Source organism: Geospiza fortis, unplaced genomic scaffold (assembly GCF_000277835.1).
Source record: "Geospiza fortis unplaced genomic scaffold, GeoFor_1.0 scaffold403, whole genome shotgun sequence".
In the NCBI taxonomy this organism is placed as follows: Eukaryota; Metazoa; Chordata; class Aves; order Passeriformes; family Thraupidae; genus Geospiza; species Geospiza fortis.
Window position 1 is genome coordinate 297076 of NW_005054336.1, and position 25922 is coordinate 322997.

The window sequence follows — 25922 nt, forward strand, 5'->3', positions numbered from 1 at the left end:
GATATTGAATTTTATGGGTGCACAGACACAAGAAAGGAGCATTGCTGGACTACAGTTACTAGACAGAGGAGGCTCACTAGTAGGTGTGCAATGAAAGGAAAGTTGCTTCTGAAAAACATGACATTTTATTTTAAAATAATAAAATGCGATAGCACTACACAGGAAAGTACAATTTAGTGTTGATTAAATAATTAAAGTGTTATACTTCCTGATGAGGGTCTGCAAGCTAAGCTGTAACTCAGGTGAGGTACAAATTCCTAAATAACAAAAACGCTGACATGACAGCATACATATTAGAGCTACTGGATGCTGTTATTGCTGATACAAAAAAAATACATATATATACACAATTGTCCTCCTAGAATTGTAAAACAAGTTATATGGCTGCCAATTCACAGAAATGTGTATACCAACTTTATTTACTTGAATTGACTATAATAACCAGTAAAGCTATCATCACCATGTTGTTCCAGCCTGCGCAGGAGAAAAAAATTACTGTGAAATAGATGTAGTCACTGTGAAAGCTTGATTGAGAGCCAAGCCTCTTCACAACGTAGGTGTTTTTCAAGTAAGAGTAGACATCCAACTACTTCAGCATTCTAATCCTAAGTAGGTTTTTTATTATCATTAATAACACCTGAATTGGCGTACTTGAAAGAAAATATACAACAGGCAGAGGTGTTGCAGAGTATACTAATTGGATACCATTTGGGCAACTGAAACACATTTTCTGTAAAAGAGCTGTATTCAAACACAGATAAGCACACATACTTGGATAGTTTGAACACCGTTTCACATTAGATGATGATTCATATTTCTATTAAACCTTTTTCCTCAAACCCAGATTTGTTAGTATTTGGAAGCTATAAGATATACAAAACTTTCTCTTTCCTCCATTTGAGTGAGCTAGGGGAGGGAAGGAAGGGAAGAAAAACTACAAAGTTTAGGAAGAAGAGTCTGAGTTAGCAACAACTTCCTCCACCACAGCAAACAGCCACCCTACTCTGACAGCTGCAACAATCCATGCAAGAGGCACCAACAGCTTAGAGGGCAACCACAGAACTACTGCACTTACCCTGCTTTTCAAAAAAATTCCCTTGCTACCTGTGTTCCCATTGTTCACCACTTGTGAGCAGTACTGTCATACTCAGCGGCACCTATGGAGCAAAGCATTTGGCTTCTCAGTTATCAAAAGGCACATCACAGCTGAAGGGAGTTACGGGTCCTCTGTTTCAAAACAAAAGCAGAGGCCATAGTGACAGGAGAGGAACGTACAGGCTGAATTGACTTGCAGACAGAAATAGTGAAAAGCACCAACTCTGTCTGGCGTGCCATATAGTCAAGTTTAGTGAGTATAACCCAACCACAGAGCTTTAGGCAGTCATTCTGATTAATCTGGAAAACCATCCCATAGATTACCTGAATTAAAGTTTGGAAAGATCCTGTCAGGTCCATTTTGCCAATACTTATAGAAGTTATTTTAAGTGCCAGAGGAACATGTTTTTCACCATGCCAATAAGATTTCTTAGCTGCTTCTGACTGCATAATGCAGACCAGAACAAACATCAAAGCAACCAGCAGTGTGACTGAAGTTAAACTGCCCCACAGCACACTTGTCTACTACTGTGCCATTTTGATGCAGCTACTTTGTTCAGCCTCTGAATCAGAATAAAAGAAATCAGATGGCTCGAATCCCACACAACTGTGAAAAAGCACATCACACCCATAGAGAGTACAAACCCTGCACGGGGAAGGAAGAGGCCTGACTCAGCAGAACACCTGTAATCACCTAATAGGGCTGAATGGGAAAGGACAGGTGGGATGGAATAAAGTCCAACTCTCACAACATTTACGAATCTCTGAAATTGCCAGCTATTTACCAACATGGTCAGTTTCAAAAATGTGTCTGGACTGCACAGTGTCCCCAGTTCATTAGTTAACAGAAAGAGTCCAGATTTCTGCACAGGACAATTTGTACTACTTCTCATTGTCTATGTTTAATTGTTTGACAATTTTAATGTCTTAGTAAGGGACATTGTAAATCAGTTATTTTACCAAACAAACTCTAGAACTAATGAAACCTGTAGCTGTATGTGACCCAGAAGTCCCTGGATAAGCAAGCAACGTCAGAGCTGTAAGAGCAACCTCAGTTTTGAGCGAGACCATTCAGCAGAGAGGTGCTTGTACACAAGGGCTGCTCAGGACACAGGTGCATTCTCCTAGAAACACATTTTGACTTTTCATATTTGTGTATTCTCATGCCAGATGCACCTTTGCTGAGTCCACTTGTGTCACTCAGAGCTGTATTTCTCTTTGCAAAGTAAATTAATTCCATCCTTCTTGTGCAAGGACAACCAGACTGATAGTCTGATACCTGGGTCAGATCAAGAAATCTTTGCACTACACAGAAGTTTGAAATAAAAGTATTGAATGACCTTTTTTTTTAAATCTTGAAATGGAAAGCTTTTATTTAGAAAATAAGATCCTCTATGTCCTTCTGATAAGCTTCCAAAAAAGACAGTGGATTGTGGGCAATTTTTTAAGAAACAACTGACTGTGCATTAATGATATAGGATAGTCAGATGACACTGCACTACTTAGTTAAAAACAATATATAGCATTAAGTGAAACCATCTGTTCTGCCACGGCAGAATTATTTGCCGTAACAGCAAATAATTTCCATAAAGGTGGGCACAAGGAAAACTTTCAATATTAAACCATCTCCAGGATAATGGTTTTTTCTCACCATATCCCCTTACATTTTATACTCCTTTTGGGCTCCAATCCACCTCATGGCTGCCCCCCTCAGCCTTGAAAGGCAGCGCTTTGCCCGCGCTCGCACATCCCTCCTGGGGCACTGCGTGCTGGTGCTGCATGGCAGGAGCTGGGAGCAGTGAGGGCACAGAGGAAGGGCGGACAGGGGTCACTTCCCTGCGCTGCCCGCCCCTGCACAACGCTGCTGATCAGCCCTGACAGGGGCCGGCACAGAGGGGACCGACTGCTGTGCAGCCATCTGAGCCAGTACGGCATGCTGGGCACCCATGTCAGACACCCCTGCAGCCAGGCAAGGGCTGCACTTCACTCTGTGGTGCTAAAAGCAGGCTGACCCACGCAGTGGGCACTTGGGGCCATACACAGTAGCTTTCACTGCATTATTTTATAGCATAAGCTGTAGCATCTGTGTTGAAAGGAGGGTAGTGCTCCGTTCAGTATAAACAGATTTCCTTTCTGCAAAATGTTGCCTTTTATTTTAAAGAAATGAGGATATGTTAAAAACATCAAGAATGCACCTGCCTTGATTCCCCACAAGCAGAGTCTTCTGTTCCATATACGTAAAAGGTAAAATTACCCCCATTTCCTTAAGAGTCCTAAAGTGCTACAAGTATTTACACACTAACAAAGACTCCTCTATGTTAACAAGAGATTTCAAAAATGTAGGGAACTGCACAGAGGTGGCTGGCAGAGAACAAAGAACACAGATGCAGAATAACAATCTAACACATGGGAATTTTACCACATACAGAAAAAATTACGAATGTTTTTAGCAAATGCTGAAGTGAAAGATTTGCCAGTAAGAATGCCATTTAACAGCAAATTATTTCCTCCTGAAAACGGATTCCCATTGCAACAGCTTCAAGTTAACTGTTTAACAATGCATGCAAAGCTAACTTGCAAATACTCATATTTGCTAACACCTAAATTAGATGCTATAACTGTCAATGCAATTCAGTCTTTTCACAGAATCAGTTAGGTTGGAAAAGACCTCCGAGCTCAAGTCCAGCCTGTGACCAAACACCACTATGTCACCTAGAGCATGGTACCAAGTACAATGTCCAGCCTTTTCTTAAACACCTCCTAGGATGGTGACTCCAACACCTCCCTGGGCAGTCCATTGCAATGTCTAATCATTTCTCTGAAAAAATTCCTACAAATGTCCAACCTGAACTGCCCCTGGCACAGCTTGAGACTATGTCCTCTTGTCCTGTCACCAGTTCCTTGGGAGACCAGCCTGACCCTACCTGGCTACACGCTCCTTGGAGGGAGCTGCTGAGAGAGAATTCCACCCCTGAGCCACCCCCTTCTCCAGGCTAAACAACCCCAGCTCCTTCAGCTGCTCCTTATAGGACTTACCCTCCAGAGCCTCCCCTAGACACCCTGCAGCACCTCCATGTCCTTCCTGCACTGAGGGGCCTAGAACTGCACACAGTACTCGAGGCGCCTTGCCAGTGCCAAGGACTGGGGGACAATCACTGTCCCAGTCCTGCTGGCCATGCTACTTCTCATATAAGCCAGGATGCCATTGGCCTTTTTGGCCTGGGCTAGCTCATACCCAGCAGCTGTTGACCAGCAGCCCCAGGTCCCTTTCTGCCAGGCGGTTTCCAGCCACTCTGCCCCAGGCCTGTGGCACTGCAGAGCTTTGCTGTGACCCAAGGGACTCAGCATTTCTCTTTGTTGAACCTCATATTCTTGGTCTCTGCTGATCAATCCAGCCTATCCAGATCCCTCTGGGCATATTTTTAATATTTTCACTTGAATATGACAGGGAAAGTCATAACCATAAACTTAAGGTCTTATATATAAAAAGTTAATTTTTTCTAGAGCTCCTAGACCAGATAAGAAACCTTTTAGATGTAATTTTAAACACTGAGTAATTTGTTTACTTTTCAGTACAGAGAGTCAGCACTTAGTTACTAATTTTTCTATAATGAGTATAAAGCTGTCTTTCGAGGCAGGACAACAACCCAAGGCCAAAGTCAACAAATAGGTGTCCTTATGATGTACTTGAAGTAACATTTCCTCCAATATTTAAGCAATGGTTCCAAAAAGGTAATTTCCTTGCTCTGGTCCTCAAATAACGCGTAAAGTCTTTGTAATTTTTAATAACCGGCATTTCCGAGCACTGTAAAAACCGTATAACCGTAATAACCGCGGGGAATAATAGTAAAAAAGGGCGATATTTGTGACTAACCGCCAACGGGGCTTCCGGAGGTGCGGTTATTGATAAACGAGGAGCTCAGATGCTGTGATACACCGCTACAGAACCCATTAAATACCTCATTGCAGTCATGTCGGAACCGGGTAAAGATCACCGCTGGTGACATCTCTGTGTTCGTTTGCTTGGCATCACACGGCACCTGGAAACGGAGCCGGGATGTCACTGCGCTACCGCAGACATTGCGGGGCTGCCCTCACGGCCGCACTCCATGAGCAGAGCCCGGGTGGCAGGGCCAGAGCGAGAGGCAGGCAGACCTGCTGGTCAAAAGGCTGCAGACGGCCACTAATCAAGACTTATCAGAACCACTGGTGTGACCACAAAGCAAATTGCTGCTGTTTTGTAGAGAAAAGGGGTAACTGCTTCCACCTACGGCACTACCTGGAGCTGGGCTACAGGTGCAGCCCGTAATTCACCCGCAGAGCACACGCGCTGGTTCTGAGGAGCTGCAGCCAAGTGTAGCATGATGTTTATTGAAGGTATTGATTCACACATTATATTAGGAACACATGACCACTTTAGGAAAGGTTATCAGAAATACAAATATATTAAGTCATGTCAGATGTAAACCACCATCTGGTGCACTTTTGTACATGCTAAATGAAATTTTTTCCTAGATTTGTCCATAGGTATGGTTAATAGCCCTCTTTCTTTTGGCAGAGTATTCTGTACAGACTGACCTGGCCCAGCACTGGCATTCGAAAATAGAAATCATATAGTGAAGTTTAGAAAAAAAACGACATGTGAACCTCCTATCCTAAAGCTCTGTTAGAGTCTGGCAAGCTAAGCTGGAAGCTGATCTTATCCTTATGGCCAAAAGTAGAATGCAATGGAAGCCTCCTCCAAGAAGAGAAGATTTACAGCTTTTAATAGGTGTTATAGATAACCAGAGTTCGCTTTAATAGTCACTGTATGGATCAAAAGAGATATACAATGTGAACATACTATATTACTGAACTAGTATTACCACAAAAATTAAAAAGACTTTACCAGACCAAAAGACTGCTTTGATCTGGTAATCTCAAGAGGGTTTTTTTATTTGTTTACTAATATTCTTGTTATATATTCTGCAATTCTAGAGCTGAGGCACTACAGCACAGGCATCAAAAATCTCAACCAAATTCCCAGTTTTTATATATCCTATGACTAAAACTTCTTAAAAAATCATTTCCATACATCTTCAATCTCAAATCTCTTAAGTCTCTTAAATTTGTCTTAAATCGCTGGATATCAAAAAACACTAACATATTTGCTCCTGAGGATAATTAGCCCCCAAATTATTTTTAAATTATACCTGAAATACATTGATAATTTACAAACACGCTTCAGGGTTAAATGATTCATAAGTATACGAGTCTTTGGTAAATAATAACTACTCTGTTCTTCACTCAAATAAAAAACTTAATTATTTTTAAATCTAGAGTAACTGATTCCTTTAATAATTATTTCTCTAATGAATAAGGCTCACATGGCACAATGCTGAGTGGGATGAATGGCTGTATGTATCAAAACCCAAATGATGTTTTCAGGCTACAAATCCTGTAAATACTAGGTTCCTGCTCTGGCTCATTTTGGTTTTGTGCTGTCCAGCCAGCCTCAGGAATCTAGACCTGAATGAGAGCTTTCTAGTGAATTCAATTTCCAACATTTAAAGGTGTCAGCAATCTAGAAAATACTGTCCATTGCAAAGGTACATTCTACAGTAGGTACTGGATTGCATGCTAAAAACTACAACAAACCAATTAGTTTAAGTTTTAAATAATACATTACAGCTGCAGTATTTCCTAAAAATGTCTGCTTTACCACTTAGGCAGTGTAACAGAAAAACTATGCACTATGCATGCGTGTGGAGCTGAGGATGACTGCTTGCTCCCAAAGGAAACCTAAAGGCACAGGATACAGGTAATGTGAATGAAAACCTGGAAACAGACATTGGCTTCCATTTTATTATGAGAATCCAATTAGGAAGTGAATGCCTAAACTGATATTTTACCATTTGTGTACTAGATGCCTTCGCTTTGGCTAAAGGATACTATATCATGTCCTTTAAGAAAAATAGCAGTATTCAATAGATCTTGTCATTTCAGAGGAGAAATAAAAATATGTCTGCTTTAGGTTTGGCTTACAGAGTTTTGGGGTTTATTTTAAACATATCCAAGAACTGATCAGATTATTTTTGATAACTGTTACAGTTTTAGTGTTCTTCTGCAAGAGTTTTCTAATTATCTGCTTTGTTAAAGGACATTTGAGACAATAAATAATATAGTTTACAATAAATAATTTTCAAGTCAAAGTATTGTACTTACAAAATAAGGTAATACTGTAATAGAATCTTTAAGAACAATTCCATTTTATATATTCTGCAGCAAAAATAACATTTCTAGTAGGAAGGAGTTACTTATAAACCTAGCAAGATCTACACATTCACATGTGTGTGTAAACTTAACAAGGTTTATTATGTTCCCAGAAAAGCTATGCTTTTACAGTAGATTTTCAGCTAAATTTTATTATAATATGATGGTAAGAAATATATAACAGTGCTTATGTTTAGCTCCATCACAAGTTAAAAAAAAAAAGAAATTGAGTGCTATTATTTACAACAGCAATTTCCTTTTACTTCACAAGTGACTGTATCTGTGTGTGAACAAAATGTTAGGGCGAGGCGATCCAGATCGACTGCAGCTAAGTTTGGATGAGGATGGTTTCAGGATGAACAGTGAAGGTCTTGGCAATAAACACCTAGAAAGGATATGAAAAATACAGCAAAGTTTACAGACAAAGCAACATTCAAGAGCAAAAGAACTAGTTGTTAATATGCCAGACTTTATAATTGGTGTGTGCAGGAAACTCAGTACAGTAAATGCTATTTATGAAACCGAGGGCAATAGGCACAAACTAACTCAGAAAAGGAATCTAAACTCTGTTGTATGAGGATCAAACATCTTTCCAGTTTTATGTTTCAAGCCATTAAATAAATAAACAATGGAATCCTGTGTAAACAACAGAATCCTGTTTAATTTAAACTGGGCAAAAAAAATCTTATAAAAAGTTGGATCGTAAAAAAAACCTGATTAAACACCAAGATTTCCATCTCTAATGTTCTAAGAATAGACATGTTATCACTACTGTAGTAAAGGAAGAAATGATCCTACAACCTAGTAATTAAATTCACATCAGTGACTATTTACCTTTTAAATTCAGGCAACTCTATAGCTTGTATTTCATCTAAAAATACAAACAGCAGTTTATCGTATCCTAATATTAATTCTTAAATATTTTCATGCTGTAATTAACTAAAAGTTAATTGTAGAAGTCAATAAATGTGCAAAAATAACATCCATACTAAATCAGTATTTCACAATGAGTTATGTCAATGTTAGGATGGATTAACACAACACATTGTATAAATTATTGCTTAAAAATTGTTGTGCAATTCTAGTGAATCATATTGATTAATGACAAATAAGTTAAAAGACTGGTCAGACTGATCCCAGTCAGTACTGTGTCAAGAGGAACAATCTATATGAGAAAGTGTACACACGTGCTTTGTTTAAGCTTGAGAAAAACCTTATCACCAACATATTTTTTAAAGAATTTGTGAAAAAATAAAGTCTGATTTGGAATGGGTTGTTGGTGAGCTTGACAGTTCACTGTGTCACCAGACCTAGTCCTACCTTTGCTTGATGATACAGTAAAAAACTCCAGTACTTCCCAGAGAATATGCCATGTAATAGATAAGTTCATTTAGCAAGCTGTAAGGCTGTAAGGACCTAGTGGTAGATTTTTTTTTGTTCTGTAACACAGGTTAATTTATGACTTTTTACACTGTTTGATTTTAGCTAATGTTTTTAAGAGACTTTGGTATAGTTTTTGAGCAATCCTATTGTTTAATTTACTTAGTGGATTTACAGTTAAGAGATAGAATTGAAAAGAAATTTGAGAAGTTATTAAAGAATTTTGTGGCCGTTTTCATTATCTTTTTATCTGTCCCTGTACAAATAAATTTTCCCAGCTAAAGAGCTATCTGTTTGTAAACTGTGAGAGCTTTAGTTTCACAAACATTTGTTTCTTAAACACAAACAAAATAAAAAAATTGTTTGTGCTCAGAAAAAACAAAGTTATTCAAATTAGATTTTATAAAGTCTTGAAAAAATTGACTTCTCATACATTATTACATTATACTGTAATATTTTCTTTCACCTCACAATTTTGTGGAGAGTCAGTAGTGGAGATTCATTAAAAACAGAAACCTATGTGAAAAGTGAATTGGTATTGTGGTTCTCCCACTTCCAGAAAAGTAGTTCATTACAATTGTGGGCTGTAACAGACCAGAAAATTTATTTCCATGTGTGTCTTTCATTTCACAAATTCAGAATATCATGGTTAACTGGCATATTGCTGTATTCATGTCTAGATGAAACATTTAACTGTAACTTTAATCAGAGCTGTCTTGACACTCCATTACTGATATTTTGGATACAGAGGGCTTAGATTCCTCCAGCCTATGAAGTTTATGAATAACTTCCATTCAGCATCCAAAGAAATACAGAAACTGGAGACGAGAAAGTTCTCTTGGACCATCCCTTTCATTGCATTCCAAAGGCAAGCCTGTTAGTTGAGTACATTAGAGTAATCTGATCTGTTTGAATAGCTTGTGGTTGGTCATGATGTAAAATTTTCTGCAGCATTAACTATAAAGGCAATAAAAACTTTGAGATTTTCTAGTCTTAGCTAATCCAAATGACTACTCCTGCTATAACTCAGTAGCTGTTAATATTGAATATGATTGGTTTGTGGCTAACATACTTCTGCTTTTGTTGTGATCAAACAAATGTAGTTTCTGGTTGGCTTTAAATTATGTTAGTGTCTTAAGATCCACATGTCAATAATGCATGGGTCCAATGTATCAAATAACTAATCTGAGCTATATCAAGTAAGCAATTAAGAAATAAAATAAGTTTAATAGATAATATATCAAAAATCTTTCTTTCACATAATGCTTAAATCACAAAGCTCTTCTATGAAACAATATATGCAAGATATTTTATATAAACAAAGCATTTGTAATTTTTATATACACAATAATTAAAATGGGATAGAATTTGGATCCTAAGTAATTTAAAACTGACATTTAATTCTCTGTCTGTGACTGTTTAATTGCAAATTATTGACTGGACTATTATTATAGTTGGAGCATTCTCAGTAATCCCTACACTGATAATATTATAACCCCTATTGTATCCAGTTGGGGAACTAAACCAGCCAATGGAGAATCAGGTAAGTGCCAAATAATTCTTTTACTATATGATGCTGTTTTGCAAGGTTTGAAAATATATTTATGCTCTGTAAAATGGAAGAATAAAACTTTCAGTCTATAGATTTTGGAAATCAACTTTGCAAAACTGTGCAATACAGTAAATCAGATGGCACTTACCTGACCCTTGGCTGGAGCTGTGCCCCTATAGCAGCCCACTGCGAATGTGAAGCCAGAAGTATCTGACATGTTAGGATACCTCTAGGAATGCAAATCTGGAAACACTGACTTTGAGGGATCTGAGAATGGGAAGAAAGGAGATTTTCAGTTCACTTTCTGGGAAGCCTTTGCTGCAGCTAATTAGGCAGTAGGCAATCAAGAGTTTAATAAGTGTACAAGATGTACACAAGTTTACTGAAGTTTAATAAGACATACAAGATGTGTATGTCAAGTTTTCTTTTGGTAGCGCTTCATGACTGGGGTAGTGAGATTGGAATGACTGAAAGTCAGGATCAAGGGATATGTTGGGGAGTTTGGTGGGGTCTTTTCTTAAATACAGAGGGAACCAGACCTAGGGCAAAATTTAGTGGTAGCAACATGGAATAAAACCTGTTCCAGTACTATCCTTTATACATATAACTTAGGAGGAAAATATTCAAATTTATACCTTGTATCATCCCAGTGGTGGCTCATCCCAGTTGGGGATCCTCTTGAATCTGATGAATGTTTGTAAACTACCAGCAGGCAGTGTTTACAAAGCTGTACTATTCGCTGGCAACACTGGAGCTGCTCCGGAGTCAGCGCCTCTGAGCCTTTACTAAATGTGGTTTCCCAAGAGCTCCTATTACGGAAAAAGAAACAAATTCATGGTCTCTGTCACAAATTGCAATCTAAGAGCTTTATTGCTTTATATCAGATTTAACAACTGAGGAACAAGAGAAAAAGCACAACCTTGTAGCAAAGGTACAGGAAAGGTTTATACTATTTAACACAAATACTGGCAGATGCTGAGTCCAAAACACAAAGTAAGAAATTAATCTTTATATGGGAAATGTCCACTGCCATTTTTCATTTGGTTTGTTCCCTGAAGTGTTTACAGAGACATTACTTTGGTCTAGCACATAAAGAGTTATGGTCACAAAATTGTATATTTGTCTTACAATAGGAATAACACAAAACACTTACTATTTTTGACAGGCTACCACCTGTTAAAAGAAATTAAAGGAACTAATAAAAGTAATAAATTATTTCTAAATGTCCACACAGCATAATAATACTTCTATTTTAAGTACATGATACTAAGAAACAAATACGAAATTAATTTACAGATTAGTATGTGTTGTGCTTCCTTATCCAAAAAATCCTATGAAGAGAGTCTCTCAGTTTAGTCATTCGAATACTTCTTATTATTTCCGCTGGTCACATGGGTTGGTTATCTACACTTAAGTGCACGTTGCAGAGTACATCTATAGAAAAATTCCTTCTGTTTTCTTAAGAAGCCATTTTTCTTTGAGAAGAAAAATCCACCAAGGCCCACCAGATCCATATAAACAAGGTGTGTTTCAGCACAGAAGACTACAATAAATAGTTCTTTGCATACATCTCAGCATTCTTGTTTGTGCAAAATTCTGACCAAATTATACATCATTCAATCTGTTTTAAATGGCAACATGGTGCTTATGAAGACTTTTTTTGGACAAAATTATTGTCCAGTAGCACAGATGGTTTGTAAGCTTGAGCTTTTTTGTTTGTGTATGAAAGAAGCACTTCACAGTGAGGAAAATTTGCTGCATCTGGCTTCAACATAGCATCCAGGCCGATTTAGCCTTGCCCACAGAGAGCAGCAGTAGATTTCACAATGCCCATGTAGAAAGTTCATCCTTCAAACAACATCACAGAACCAGCAAGCTCACTCCTGCCTAGTAAGATTTTTTTAAACTGAGCTGCATTTCACTGTGAAGGTGGTGAGACATCGGCACAATTTGCCCAGGGAGGCTGTGGATGCCCCAACCCTGACAGTGTTCAAAGCCAGGTTGGAAAAGACCTTGGCAACCTGGTCTAGTGGGAGGTGTCCCTGCCCATGGCTGGGGGGCTGGGACTAGACAATTTAAGGTCCATTCCAACCCCTTAACATTGTATGAGTCAATGATTCTATTACTAGGATTGAATTAAGACCATTAATGACTAAAAGATGACCTGTATGTATAGCTAACTGATTTGTCAGCCTGGCTCCTCTATCTAGATGGTATGTTCCAGCTGAAAACATTCAGTCCTACTGAATTTTCATTGCAAACATAAATTTCAGTGATGTAAGCATTTTTCTTTAATTATTATTCATACAATTGTTTAAGTATTGTTTGTATATATCAAAATTTTAATTTCACAAACTGAATAATCATAGAATCATTTAGGTTGGAAATAAGCTCTTAAGATCATTGAGTCATACTACTACTTTAATATATTTTTCTCAATTGTTTTCTGTCTGGGAACTGTCCACATGTATTTTTATATAGAAATTAATCTCTTGTCTTCAGTCTTTCCTCATGAAGTCATGTTGGTAGAATGTAGCAAGATGACAGTCCAAGCATTACATTCCTTCAACAGATTCACATTGCTACACATAATTATATTATAATTCACTCCATTCACTCAGAAATCCTGTAGAAGAAACTTTCCTGATAAATTCCTTAGGTTCTGGACTTCGTGATAACTTTTCTGCAGTTAAGTGGCATTTGGGGCATTTTTTCAGTGACACATAATATATGGCCTGCTGCAACTATGACTGACTATGAACTAATACTAGATAATTACCCTCATAATAAAAGCTGAGATTTGGAAATATACACATGAATTTTAATGAACTTTCATATAAATGTGCCTGTGCAACTACCTCCATGTGTTAGACAGATTCAGTTTATTCTCCATTATACTGCAATCAACAGGGATCAGAATTCTGTTTCCTAAATTTAATTGGTTATGCTGTAACTTCATCTTCCATACATTAGTAAGAAATCACAGACTCCTCACCAGATACAAAAAAAAAAGAGTATTATACTGGATTGTGCAATGTGGTCAATCATGTGTTATTCTTTTTATAATCATCTGAAGTCAACTGGTTCTAGTTTTCTTCTATTAGTTTTAATTGTTTATTATACAGCAAAACAAATGAACCTTTATGAAACCCTTTACATCACCTTTTTTTAATAGAGATTTCCTTTGTTCTTCCATTAAAATAGCACATACCTAGCAGAGATCTAACCAGCAAGAGGAAACCTTAAGGTCATTAGCTCCATTCTTCTCCCAAGACATCTGTCTTATGAATAGTGAACACACTACACTCCTTAATGGATTTTCATATAGTAATGTTGTTTCTGAATCAGCACATTAATACCTCTTTCCCAACATGTTTCTTCAAATTTTGCACACACCCTGTGTTTATTCCAATCTGTTCTTTAAAATGGCACAATGAACTCTTGGGGAAGAGTGATGAAAAGTTGGCCACTCTGCTGCAGAGGTACTGCCATGAGTTCTCAGCTGTGTGTAATGGGGCAAGAAGGATGCTTGTAACTGAATAAACAACATACTGGCAAGGTGCAAACAGCCTTTTTGTTTTCTTCCATGAATTCTGTATTATCTGTAACAAGTGTTTTACATGCAGAGTGATAGTTATACATACTGGATATTTATATATTCTAGAGTATTTTTAGAATCTTTTATATAACAATGGCTCTTACAAAGAACAGGATCTTTGTCAAAAAACAACTCCACTTATAATATTTTATGACAACAAAAGAATTGAGCTTGTACTCAAGACTTGACACACCTCTGCTAGCATGAAGGAAAGAAAAGATTGTAAAGAATCCTAACAGCTTGCACAACAACAAGCCTTCAGCAATGAGATGATGATAAAAGACCTGTTGATCTTTTGGATCCCTCAGATCCCTCTTCTTCTTGTGATCCATTTTCTTGGGATACAATTAACAAGGGTAATGTGCGAGTTCTCCACATATGATAAATGACTATATGTGAACAACATATTGACTTGATTCCTTTGTACATACAATATCCAGCAGCATATTAACTGTTGTGGTTCATTTTCAATGCATCTCTTAAAACAACTTATGCAAGCTAACAAAACCCCCTCCATTCTTTATACATTTTATATACTAACAGAGAAAATGTTCTTTTTTGTATGCAATATATTCAATATTTAAAATTTTGTATTCTTATTTTATGAATAAATTGGTGGGTGGGAGCAATTGTTTAATACCCTTGATATGATCCTCCAAATCTATATTTCTACCAATGCCTTTGATTTCAGGAAAGTAGATTCTGAAGTATAGGTTATTGAACTTTTTTATATGTCCAGATCTTTTCTTCCCTGTAAAAAGCTTGTATTTGCTACCCAAACCAAAAACACCTGCTTACATGGACATTCAATATTCTGCATATACTTAACTTTCTGCCAGTATGGGAAACAGAGAATGTAATCAAGCACAGAAATTTGAACTGTTTATTAGTAAATCACAGAAGGGACATTGCATCTGGCATGAGATGTCAGCTGCACTTGAGACTTAACTCTCCTTATGATCTGGAGCACAAATAGATACTGTGATTTCTGTTGATGGCAAGTCCATGTTTGACACAGTGGTCTGACTTAAAAATCATGCACCATCCAGCAAAAGAATTGACTTAAGGCTAAAATATTTTGAATATTATATTTTTTCCTTAGATTATTGAATTTGTAAATATATTACTAAATGTTTGATTCCATTTCTGAAAAGGTTGGCCTTGATTGCTAGATTTAATTCTACTATATATCTTAAGGTGCTTTTAAAACAAGTTCAATGTATTACGTCATTCTTGTGAATGAAAATGAGCAACAAAGTACACCAGCATTGATTGTAATTGTGAAGTTATGAAGAAGAAGAGAAGAAAAATCAGCTTACCCTGAATTACAGAAACAGTTCCATAGGCCTTGGCCGTGGCTCCAAAGTAAGCGATTAAATAGGCGGTTAAAAAGACGGTAGAGATGTAGATTTTCAATGTCTGGAGCTTTCCAGACGTGCTGTAGAACTGCACGGACACTTGTCCTGACTATATCCAAAACCTAGGAAAGAGCATTCCAAGCAAATCAAAGACATTTTGCAAAACCAAAACCCAGCCAAAGGCGGATGCCCAGCATGCATACAGACAGCTATATCTGTATATATGACTGCATACCTGTACATTCCTACAGAGCTCTGGGGTTCAGTTCTGTGCAGTCATCAGCTAACTTTATTATATGTTCTTTCTGTTAGTAACATTTTGCAAAGCCAAATCAAAGTATTTTATTTTTATTACTGAAAAGTTTATCTCTCTTTTTTCAGTCTGTTCAATATTAGCTCGTTTAAATGACAGAAAGGGTAAAAAGAAACAAAATTGACACAATTAAAGACTAGAAGCGACTTAATTAACCCAAGCATTGTATATCTTCTTTTCCCACTCTCTTGTAAAATACCATCTATTTTATAAAGAACTAAAATACCCTGGAAAACTACAAACTGCCTTTGGTTTAATATCTGTTTAAGCTCCGTGTTACCCTATATCAAACCATATTAGTGTACCTGGCAAGAGACAGTGGTGAAATCAGTAAGAAAATAATCAGCAAGATATTTAAAATAGAAACATTTATAGGTACGTCATGGATTTATTACATATGGACTGCATTTAAATGCAGGAGCATAAAGGCTGAGCTGCATTTAGTATAGTGCTAGACAGCTGCACATCCAACTTACCAGAGTCCTGGATACACCTTTGCACATCCCACTGAACTGGGGCATGGAAGGAAGGTGGGAGTCATAGTGCCTGCTTTTAAATATCTGTACATTCTCTTAACTGAGTCCTCTATGTTCCCTTCATAATCCCTGGAGAGAATTAGACTCCAGAGTGTCTTGGATTCTGTCTATTTAGATACTACCAATAAGTCTGGGAATATTTTTGTGACCAAAACAGTGTTTAGACCACATATTGACTCTTTGAACAGTGTAAAATCTGTCCTATAAAAAAACCTATGGTGCACATAAAATATCAACAAAAAAAACAGTTAAATCCATGAAATTTCCTTTAAAGGAAACACCCTCTCTGCCTCTTTTGCATAATAGCATCTTCCAAAAAAACAATCACACTCAAGTGGGTGGTAAACAGATGGAGGTATTTGCTAATTTGGTATAAGATTTTATAAATTAGAAGGTACAATGCTTTCCCTGGAAACTTTCAGATATGTAAGACAAACCGATTCACATAATGAATCGTGGTTCTCAAAAGGTGAAAGAGATTTAGTAGAACAGTAAATTATGGAAGAATGGTGTGCAATTGCAATTTTTAGATCCTACATAAAAAACTGTTGTTTCTAAATTGTCTGACAATGAAGGAAATAAAGCTTAAATATACAAAATACTTGCAGTAGCACAAGGAAGTTGTTTAGTACGCCTAATGGGCAGAAAATCTATAGATACCTAATAATGAGAGCCTTGATGAAATATGTTTTTTCCCATGTTATTTAAACTCTTTTTGATGACCTGGGGTTAGTCTGCATGCACAGGTCTTGCAGTAATTCCATGTACATAATAGCCCAAAGTAAATATAATACTGTCCTCTCTGTTGGGAATCATTATGAATGCAGGTGTCTAATGCACTAAACCCACACCCATGGCCTACTCCTCCCAAAGAGTGAGATAGAAGGAGTAAGATATTAAAATCTAAGGGTGCTGATCTTCCTTAGTGATAGCAGGAGCCAAGCCCAGGTTTTGGACTGTGCCATGCCTGTGACACAGACTCAGACTTTCAGACACTTCCTTAGCAGCATTAGCCTTCAGGCTTCCCAAGCCCTTTTCCTTGTTTCTCACCTCTCCAAGGCATTCCCACACACATGGCCAGTATCTGTGGCCTAACACACATCTGAAACAACTCAGTCCCTAAAGCACATAAGAATCAGCCCTACATTCCTTTGCCATGTTGCACGGACAAATAGTATCTCCCTGTGTGAAAAAGAAAAATACCACCCCGTATAGACTCTCTCACTAGTCCAAAAGACATAGGCTAAAAAGAATGATGGCAGTGTAGAGTTTTTCTTTTACTGTAGTATCTGGAGTTGAAGAAAATTAAGAACTGACCATCTTAGAGCAAGCCACAGACTGCCAAGTACTCTGGGGAAAAAAAAATCTTTCTCGCTGTTTTTATTGTGCTGATATTGCCAATATGCCAGGGCAGGAAACATGCTGGTTAATTGTCCTTAATGTGCAAACATGGCAAAAAAAATCATCCATTTAAGAAAAGAGACAAGGCATTGCACAAGGCCTGGAACTTCATGAAACCTACATCTTCATTTTTCTAAATTAATTTCCCTAGCTTGCCTTCATTTTTCTCTTTAATTTACATCATTTACTTTAACAAAACAAATTATCTAGGTATAACAGAACAAGATGTTATGAAAGGGCATATTCAAAACCCTCTGGTAACCATCAAAACACTTTTAAAGAAATTATGTAAAGTGATGCAACATGAAGCAGTCATAACTCCTCCCATACCAAAATCTCTTTTTATTGAAAGTCTTAGAGGTTAATTTTTTTTAAACATGAATTGATTTAATTGGTTTATTCTCAACTTACTTCTGAATGCCTCCTGTACCCATGCTGTAATGCCAGAACATTACACACTAAGAATATAAGTTTAAGTTTAATTTTTCTATATCATGTTGAATAACTGTTAAGCAAATACAGCTGTCAGGTATGAACATTGTGCAATCTAGTACACTGCCCAGGTATTTTCTTCTTGTTGTTAGAATTTCCCAGTAAGTAAGAGTGAAGGGGACTCTGTTTTGTATTTCACGAAGTTGCGAAAGGTACCTTTGAGACAGATTCCTTACTTGCATAAATATTCTCCACCTTGCTCATTTCTCCTTCACCCACCTCATTGGAATATAAAACATACTTCTTTCAAATCAACAAAAGACATTTGGCAGTCCTCAGCTGCAATGTCATTGTCAAAGTTAATCCGGTTTTATAAACTACCCTTCTAAGAATAACTATCTGATTGCTTGAAGGGATTGAGGTTAAAAGCAGTTTTAAAAAAAGGCAAATCATTTCTAGTGCAAGCAAAGATGAAGGGCTCACTAGTGCTTCAGGAATTATAAGTCTCCTAAAGTTCTAAAAGATGTCCTCACAAGAAGAGCAAAAAGTCCACATTTCTGATTGTGCAGTTTTTGCAAGTAACAACCTGGCACATCAATCTCTGTCATCCTGACTTTGTACATGTGCCCTTGGTTTAACATGACTGCCAGTCAAATAAAGGGCAGAACCACCCTCTATTGGAGGCTTTCTGAAATAACGCTTAAAGGAGGAAATTCTTTGCTTGGTAGGTCCATTTTTTATTCAGCATGATCTCTTCTAATACTGTGGGTCAAATACTCCAACAGCCGAGTGCAGTATCACTACCTCTAATGGAGTTTTAATATGCCTGGTCTGAAACTGCTGACTGGTGTAGCCCTTATCAATCAAATCTGCCAAGTGAAACCCCTTCTAAGAACATTAGCTAGAACTTAGGTATGTAAGCACTAATCATTTATTTTTTTGCTTCTTTTTTAGAAGACTAATTTTTTGAGAAATTGATTTTAAATTATAATCCAGAACAATCATGCTTCTCCAAATATGGAGCAACATAATGTCCTTTAATTGAATTAATGCATACCCATGTTAGTACCAATAGCCTATATTTTGGCATCTAAAGTCACTCCCAGCTACTGCTAAACACCAGTAGAAACACTGCTATGCATCTACTTACTTTAGATGACCTTCAGAAAATGAAATATGTCACTTACTTTTCGTTGCTTTGCTGAATCCAGTTTTACCAACCAATAGGATGACACTTTTGTTTTATGATACTTCCAATTATCCATAATCTGTGGTCATTGTAAAACACAAGATAAAAAATAAACATGAAAACAACTGAAAGCTGGTCTTTCAATCATGAGCACTCCTAACCCTTAAAAATGTGAGCATCTTAAAGACTGCTGTGAGAAGTTTTCTCTAAAAGAAATAGCAAAATATTTGCAAATTTATGTGGGGCAACATTTGCAAAGATCTGTGTGATGCTTCAGTTTAATACCACCCTCTTTTCTATCTGACTCTGACAATCATACACTACAAAGCAGTTAGAAAGTTGTCTTGACTGACTCAGCTCAGATTTTTTGAGAGTAGTAAGTTCAAGAATGCATAACTGCTGATCTATTTAAATAGCGAGGGGTTTTGCTGCGAATGGGACATTGGACATACCTGGAAATCATCCTTTCTATAAATAATCATATATGAACTGCAACACTCTCACAAAATCTAAGTGCTACCAAAATAGCTCAAGCTGCAAACATACATTTTTATTCCCATTTTGTTATTTTATCTTTCTACTCTACTCCAGACCTTCAACAAGTTCTGTCTAGCCAGCACTCATTTTCCTCCAGGATGAACTCTTTTCCATCAGGAATTGGTTATGGCCAGATGAATTTTATAAGAGCTGTGCCCCAGGAAGGTGTGGGGCTCCCCAGGCTGGTGCTGTGTGAGGAAGCAGCGCCAGATGAGCGCTCGCAGCCGGCTCGTGCAGAACCGCGCACTGGGGCATCAGGGACAGCGCTCACAGAGCATGCCAGCTCTGCTGCTGAGAAACCCAGCCTGCTGGCGGTGAGTACTGTCTTCCACCAGCACCAAATCAACCATCACTACAGAAGAATTCCTTCCCACTCCAATGTAGCTGCAGAGATTGCCTGAAACATAATCAGCATTCTGGAGGCTCACAGAGCTCAGGACCTTTCTGGCCAGATAATAAATCAGATGAATTTTAACAGATCAAGGACAGTGCTCACTACATCAGAGCACAGATGTTAGTTTGAATCCTTTAATTTCCTTCTAAAGTGAGAACATTCATCTTTATTTTTTTATTTTCCATCCTATTCACTTCTTTGCATTAAATATTTACAAAGTATTTAGACACCATGCAATTTCTGCTTATATATCAACTATTGGGGTTTAATTGATCTTTATTTTGGCATTGTTTCACATGTCCTTGATACCAAACTACAAGGCTCAGGACAACATTAGATGTGAGAAAGGTGAATCTGGTAGACTATAAGAGCCAAAAAGCACATGTGACTGGTGTTCTTTATGACCCCCAAACCTCCATTCTGCCTGCAGCATACCGTTCTTACTTCTCTAGTATGCCTGCTTGAGAACAAGTTAAACAGGTCAGGGTTTGTTTTAACAATATCAGATGAAATATGAATTGTAACATTCTTCTTGGCTTACTTAAAAGTTTGAACTCTCTCTAAAATAAAAAACTGAATTTTCCTAACCTTCCTGATTATTTCTCACATATTTTATAAGGACACAGGAATGTTTCCAGTGCTGCACTTTTAAGGTCAGAAAGGATGCAAAGCTCCAAGCTTTCAAATTCTTTTGAGTTATCCTGAGTTCTGGAAGTTTTAAGGCCACAGGAGCTAATGAATCATAGGTTGAGCTTTTTACTTTCCTTCATTTCAGTAGCCTAAACAGTGTCTAGCTTGTTCTTTCTTATTTATAGATACTTACATCTTCTATAATTAATTCAGATTCTTCATTTGTTTTTCCTGGGAACCTTACTTTCAAGTCATTGATACGGAGAAGAGTCTCTTTTGTCAAAGCAACTTCTTGCTCTTTTGTTTTCTGTTGCAGCAAAGACTCACTCTAAAAGCCAACACAAAGCAGAGGAAAACATTTTAAGCATGCCATTAAATCACATTACAAAGATGTTTGCTTGACAAAAAAAATTCTAGAGTGACATAAAATATATTATTAAAGTGCATAGACATATTATCTAATACAGAAGTAATATATATCACATACATTAATGCATCACCATTACTGAGAGTTGTCAAGAAATCCAAGAAAAACAGTTAAAATGTTCGTTTGTTGGAAAAAGAATAAACAAACATATATTCCATATTTATGGTGCCACAGCTTAAAGTATAAATTTGAAATTGAGATAAAAGACTTTGAATTCAGTTTCAACATAATAAAAAATATTATTAGTCATAAAAAAGCATCCTTTCAGTTCGTCACTTCAACAATTTAACATAAACAGGCAATATATCACAGGGCCAACATTTCAGGAAGCATTAAAAAGGCCACTTTTCTCCTGCTTTAGTCTGTAAGGGGTCTGAGAGGGCCTCCAGTTGTCCAGAGTTTTGTTTAAAGTATCAATGGTTTTTACACCAACACTGATCTGAACCCCTGCAGGGTCGGCAGAAGACCATCTCTGGAGGATTTGGGGGTCTACTTTAAAACATGACACACTAGTTACAAGTGTTTCTGATCTTCTTTCTTTACTTTCACATACTTTTGTATTGTCACATTTGCAAACCTAAGTCAATCTAATTTTAACATTTTTCAAGAATGAAATTCAAAATTTTTAGGCACTTCTAATCTTTGTATTCTGTAATAACTGCAATACTTAAGGATATTTTTAATTAAGTGAGTGATAAATATTTTCAAGCACAAAAAAATACTCTGGTATTTGATACATGTTAATATGGCTGAAATAATAAGATAGCAGATATTTTGAAATCCACTTTTGCTTATAACTCCTATAAGAATATGTCTATAATTCCCAACTGTAAATGATTTATTTTCAATTTTATTTCTCTATGTTTAGAACATTTGGATTTCAGCAGACTCCAAAAATGACTGCTCTTTTCTTGCCCAAAGAATAGATAAACTAACACTTTATCATGCACAAATGATTTCTTCTTAGTAAGTCACAGTTTATCAATTTTAATGTTATTCTAGCAGTAATATTTATTATATTATTCTTAGTTGCAAAAATAATTATGAACACAGTTCCATTCAGAATACTGTGCTAAATTATAAGTAATTCTTATCCATTCTGTAAGTAATTTTATTCACATCATTTTTAGGAAGCATGACCTAAGCTCTATCACCCAAAGTAATTGTTCTGCACATCAAGATCAAGATCATTTCTGTGGTGGAGCTTTCTCAATGAAAAAGAGAGTATGCTTTCTAACTAATGTTAATTTAAGCGAGTAGCCCATTTTTAACATAAGATGGTAAAAGACTGCTTTTAATCTTTCAGTAATTTGTATTTGATATAAAGTTAATGTGAATAGAAAAATCCATATTAGCACTGTCTCATTAAACTCTCAGGGTACATGGTGATGATAAAAGGGTACTTTTTAAACTTGAGATAGCTAATGCAATAAAAAATACCTTTAACACGTTGTTGTGAAGACACAATCTTAATGTCTTTCCAATTCTATTAGCTGACTTTAAAGATGGAAAACCATGTTAAGGAGTATTTCACAAGACGTCAGCCCACAATTTTAAAAGGACCCTTTTTCATCATTTAGACAAAGCCTCACAGGCAAAACAGACAATGAGCGTTCTACCAGATAAAAATGATGATTAGAGATAGTAAATACTATGAAGCAAGTTAATTAGCATTACAAAAGGATTGCTCACAATCAAAGCTCACCACAATACAGAGAGGCAGCAAATACGGGTTAAAAGTGTCAATTTGTTTTGCCCCATCTCCGCACAAATTATTTGGGTGATGAAATATATAGGTCAGGCATCAAAGCATGAATGGAAATGCTCTGGCACCAGCAGGCAATGCAATCCTGAGTGAGGCTGGGAACTGATCCCTGCAAACACTGCCTAGGGATAAGTGAATATGGGCTCCATCACCCCGACACAAAAGAAGAAATGCCTGGGCTGTGAAGGAGATACCAAAGAGGATGACAATCTGCTAACAAAATGAAAAAATATACATGGTCCAGAAGTACATTGTGAAAAGTATAACAAACCACACAAATTCTAAACAATTAAAAGTGTTTAATCTGATCTGTTAATTATTTGGGCCAGTTGCTTGTCTGTCTTAAGGAGAGGGTTCAAATGAAAGATACTTTCTTCTTTTTTAAAAAAGAGAATGGCTGCTGAGTTAGTTACTGCAGTGGCAAATCCCGAAGACCATGAGCAGTGTATAAATTTTCAGCTGCTCCCTTTGGAAGTAGAGCTCTACTGCAGTGGTATAGCATATGCAAAAGAGGTCTAGTAAATTGAAAATTAATCTCACCATCTTCTACAATGGACAGCCATAGAAAACGTTCCTAATGCTTTATTCTGGCACAATGTATTTACCCTTGGACTATACACTGGCTTTGAAATCTGGATGTATTTTTGTTACTGTAAAATTTTGAAGGTAGGTACAGATTTACTTCAGAACCAGGAACCCCCAAACAAATCACAGAAAATTTTTAAGAGAGGTAATGATCTTTTCTATCTTCAAAAGGCTTTTTAGGAGTGAAGGTTCCCCATTCACAAAGTGAAGGTTTCCCATTCTCTTAAGAAACCTATTTCTACAAAATGTAACATCTGAATTGCTGCACCATGAACACTGAGACATCGCAGCTGGCACTCATCCCATTTCACACACAGGTCTAGAAGTCTTACATGCTCGAGTGTCTGTCAAAACAATCTTGACTACAGTACCTCAACTTTTCTGATGTTGCAAAAATTACTAGTGTATTTATTGAGTTTTAGAGAAGAATGTAACACATTTTGAATGCAACCACTGTGTTAACTCACCCCTGAAGAGTTCATAGTTCCCGAGGTGGCTGTCTGAGAGAATCTGGCTGAAGATGGGCTACGACTTAAAGAGTGAGACCTGTTCACTGAGGCTGTTCGCTGAATTTGGAGAGCTGCTTTGGCTGAAAAGGGGCGCGGCTCAGCTCCCTGGGACTGCATAGTGAGGATTGATATGGAGCGAGGGCAGCTCACAGAACGCCGGATTGGGCCTGTGGATGACGTGGGGGACGAATATGATGGAGACTTTACATTTTTATTTGAAGGTTTGCAGTTCATTCTACCTGCAGACAGATCAAATGAATGATGTTATTACTTATTATTTTCTTAACACCCATTTTTCAGTCTTCGTAACTAACACATATGATCAGTGTGTGCACAGATGTTGTACTACAATGTGTGTTGACTAACAACTATCTATGTAGAAGTCAGTTGTGTCAGATCCCCTAATAATACAGAATTTACATACTTATAGGAACATTTATTTCTTCCTCATATTCAGCTTTAACCAGACTCCAATCCACTATAGCACACATGAAATTTATGAGAAAGGGCATGTGCTCTTTAGGTCAAAATGTATGTGACTTCTGTGTGTGGTTTCCTGACCATAAAGGTATGGAAACAGGAGAGAAAATTTGCTCAATGGATCTCATATTTGAAGATTCAGTATCTCTTATTTGTTAACACATAGTTACACCATTTTTTAATTCAGTTTTCAGCTAAATCAATGCTGCTATGAAAAATAAAATTTTAGAAGCAGCATTATTCATATGCAACTACATTATAAAATTCTTTAAGACAATACATCACTAAAACAAAAAATATCATGGTGTATATCTATTAATTTAGAAAACATTTTAAAGAAACTAAAACAAGCAAACCAGTGTTAAACCCTGAGATACGAAGTTGACACATTCTGAAAGACTGAGGAATTTAATATAATTCATCGTCAATGCCAGACTTCCTCGGAAAAGTCATTATTTAACTTACCTGATCGTTCCAAAGATTTATATTTATTTTCTTCAACATCATATGAAACTTTTTTCTCTTTTTTTTCATTGTCATCTTCCTTTTCAGTTTCTTCTCCCGACTCTGACACACTGCTGTCACTATCACAGCTACTGTCACTGCTGTGGTTCTTAGGTTTCCTTAAGGAATGTGCACTTTCTGGCATTGAACACAAGGGCTAAAAAAATAGAAGAAAAAAAACCCCAAGAAATTTAATTGAATCCCAAAGAAACAGCCAGCTATCACACAAGATCCCTGATTCAGGCAGGTTCAGGCAGTATTTGCACAGCTATAAACCCTCCCAAATTAGTTGGAAGTTTGTCCTAAATTTTAGAATAATTGCTTAAATATTTCATTAAATTCATTCCACTGTAATTCTAATCTTTGTCACATGAAGAGCAGCATATTATAGTAAGGGGGGTAAGGGAATTACTTGAAGTATGAATTGCACTACCAGACATGTTGAATTATGGTTTGAAATCATAAATCAATTTATTCAGAATACCATTTACAATCAGTTCAGGTTCCTCACTGATATTGGCAATAACTGAAACTATAGTGTAACAGTGATCAACTTAAGTAGAAAAATACATCAGGGAACTTTGTCTGTTTTACTTTCAAAAAGAGAGTGATTAATCTACATCCTGCAGAGAGCAGAAACCAAAGAATACATAGCAAGCTGTGCTGGGGGTTCTTGGTGCCTCATGCACATGGGATTCAGTGCCATTAGCTAATTAATCCTGTGCTATTACCAAGGATACTGCAAGAGAAAACCAAAAAGGTGGAGACAGAGAAACTGATCCAAGAACAGAAACTACAACTGAAATTTTTTTTGTCTTCCATCTACCATTAGTGAGACACAAAAAATGCAGTATCTTCCATTACATCTGTTCTCCTAAGTAGGCTTATGTGGTCACCTTTTTTTCCTACACACTTTCTTTCCAGTAACTCTCAGCTATAAGAAGCTATGCTGATAGCCTCATCTAAAGAATGGATTCCAATTAAA

The 25922-nt window shown here is 36.9% G+C and overlaps 1 protein-coding gene across 1 annotated transcript in view; it reads right to left on the reverse strand.

Annotated features, from left to right (window-relative positions):
* Window positions 1-5440: 5440 nt before the first annotated feature.
* The window catches only part of TTLL7 (tubulin tyrosine ligase like 7), a 65848-nt gene continuing 45366 nt past the window's right edge, over window positions 5441-25922 (reverse strand). Inside the window, exons 15-21 of the mRNA XM_031057924.1 lie at window positions 24899-25094; window positions 23912-24192; window positions 20861-20995; window positions 19105-19185; window positions 15197-15357; window positions 10915-11088; window positions 5441-7732 (exon numbers count right to left, since the gene is read on the reverse strand). Coding sequence (XP_030913784.1) covers window positions 7612-7732; window positions 10915-11088; window positions 15197-15357; window positions 19105-19185; window positions 20861-20995; window positions 23912-24192; window positions 24899-25094 — 1149 coding nt within the window. The 3' untranslated portion in view covers window positions 5441-7611. The remainder of the gene's footprint in view (window positions 7733-10914; window positions 11089-15196; window positions 15358-19104; window positions 19186-20860; window positions 20996-23911; window positions 24193-24898; window positions 25095-25922) is intronic.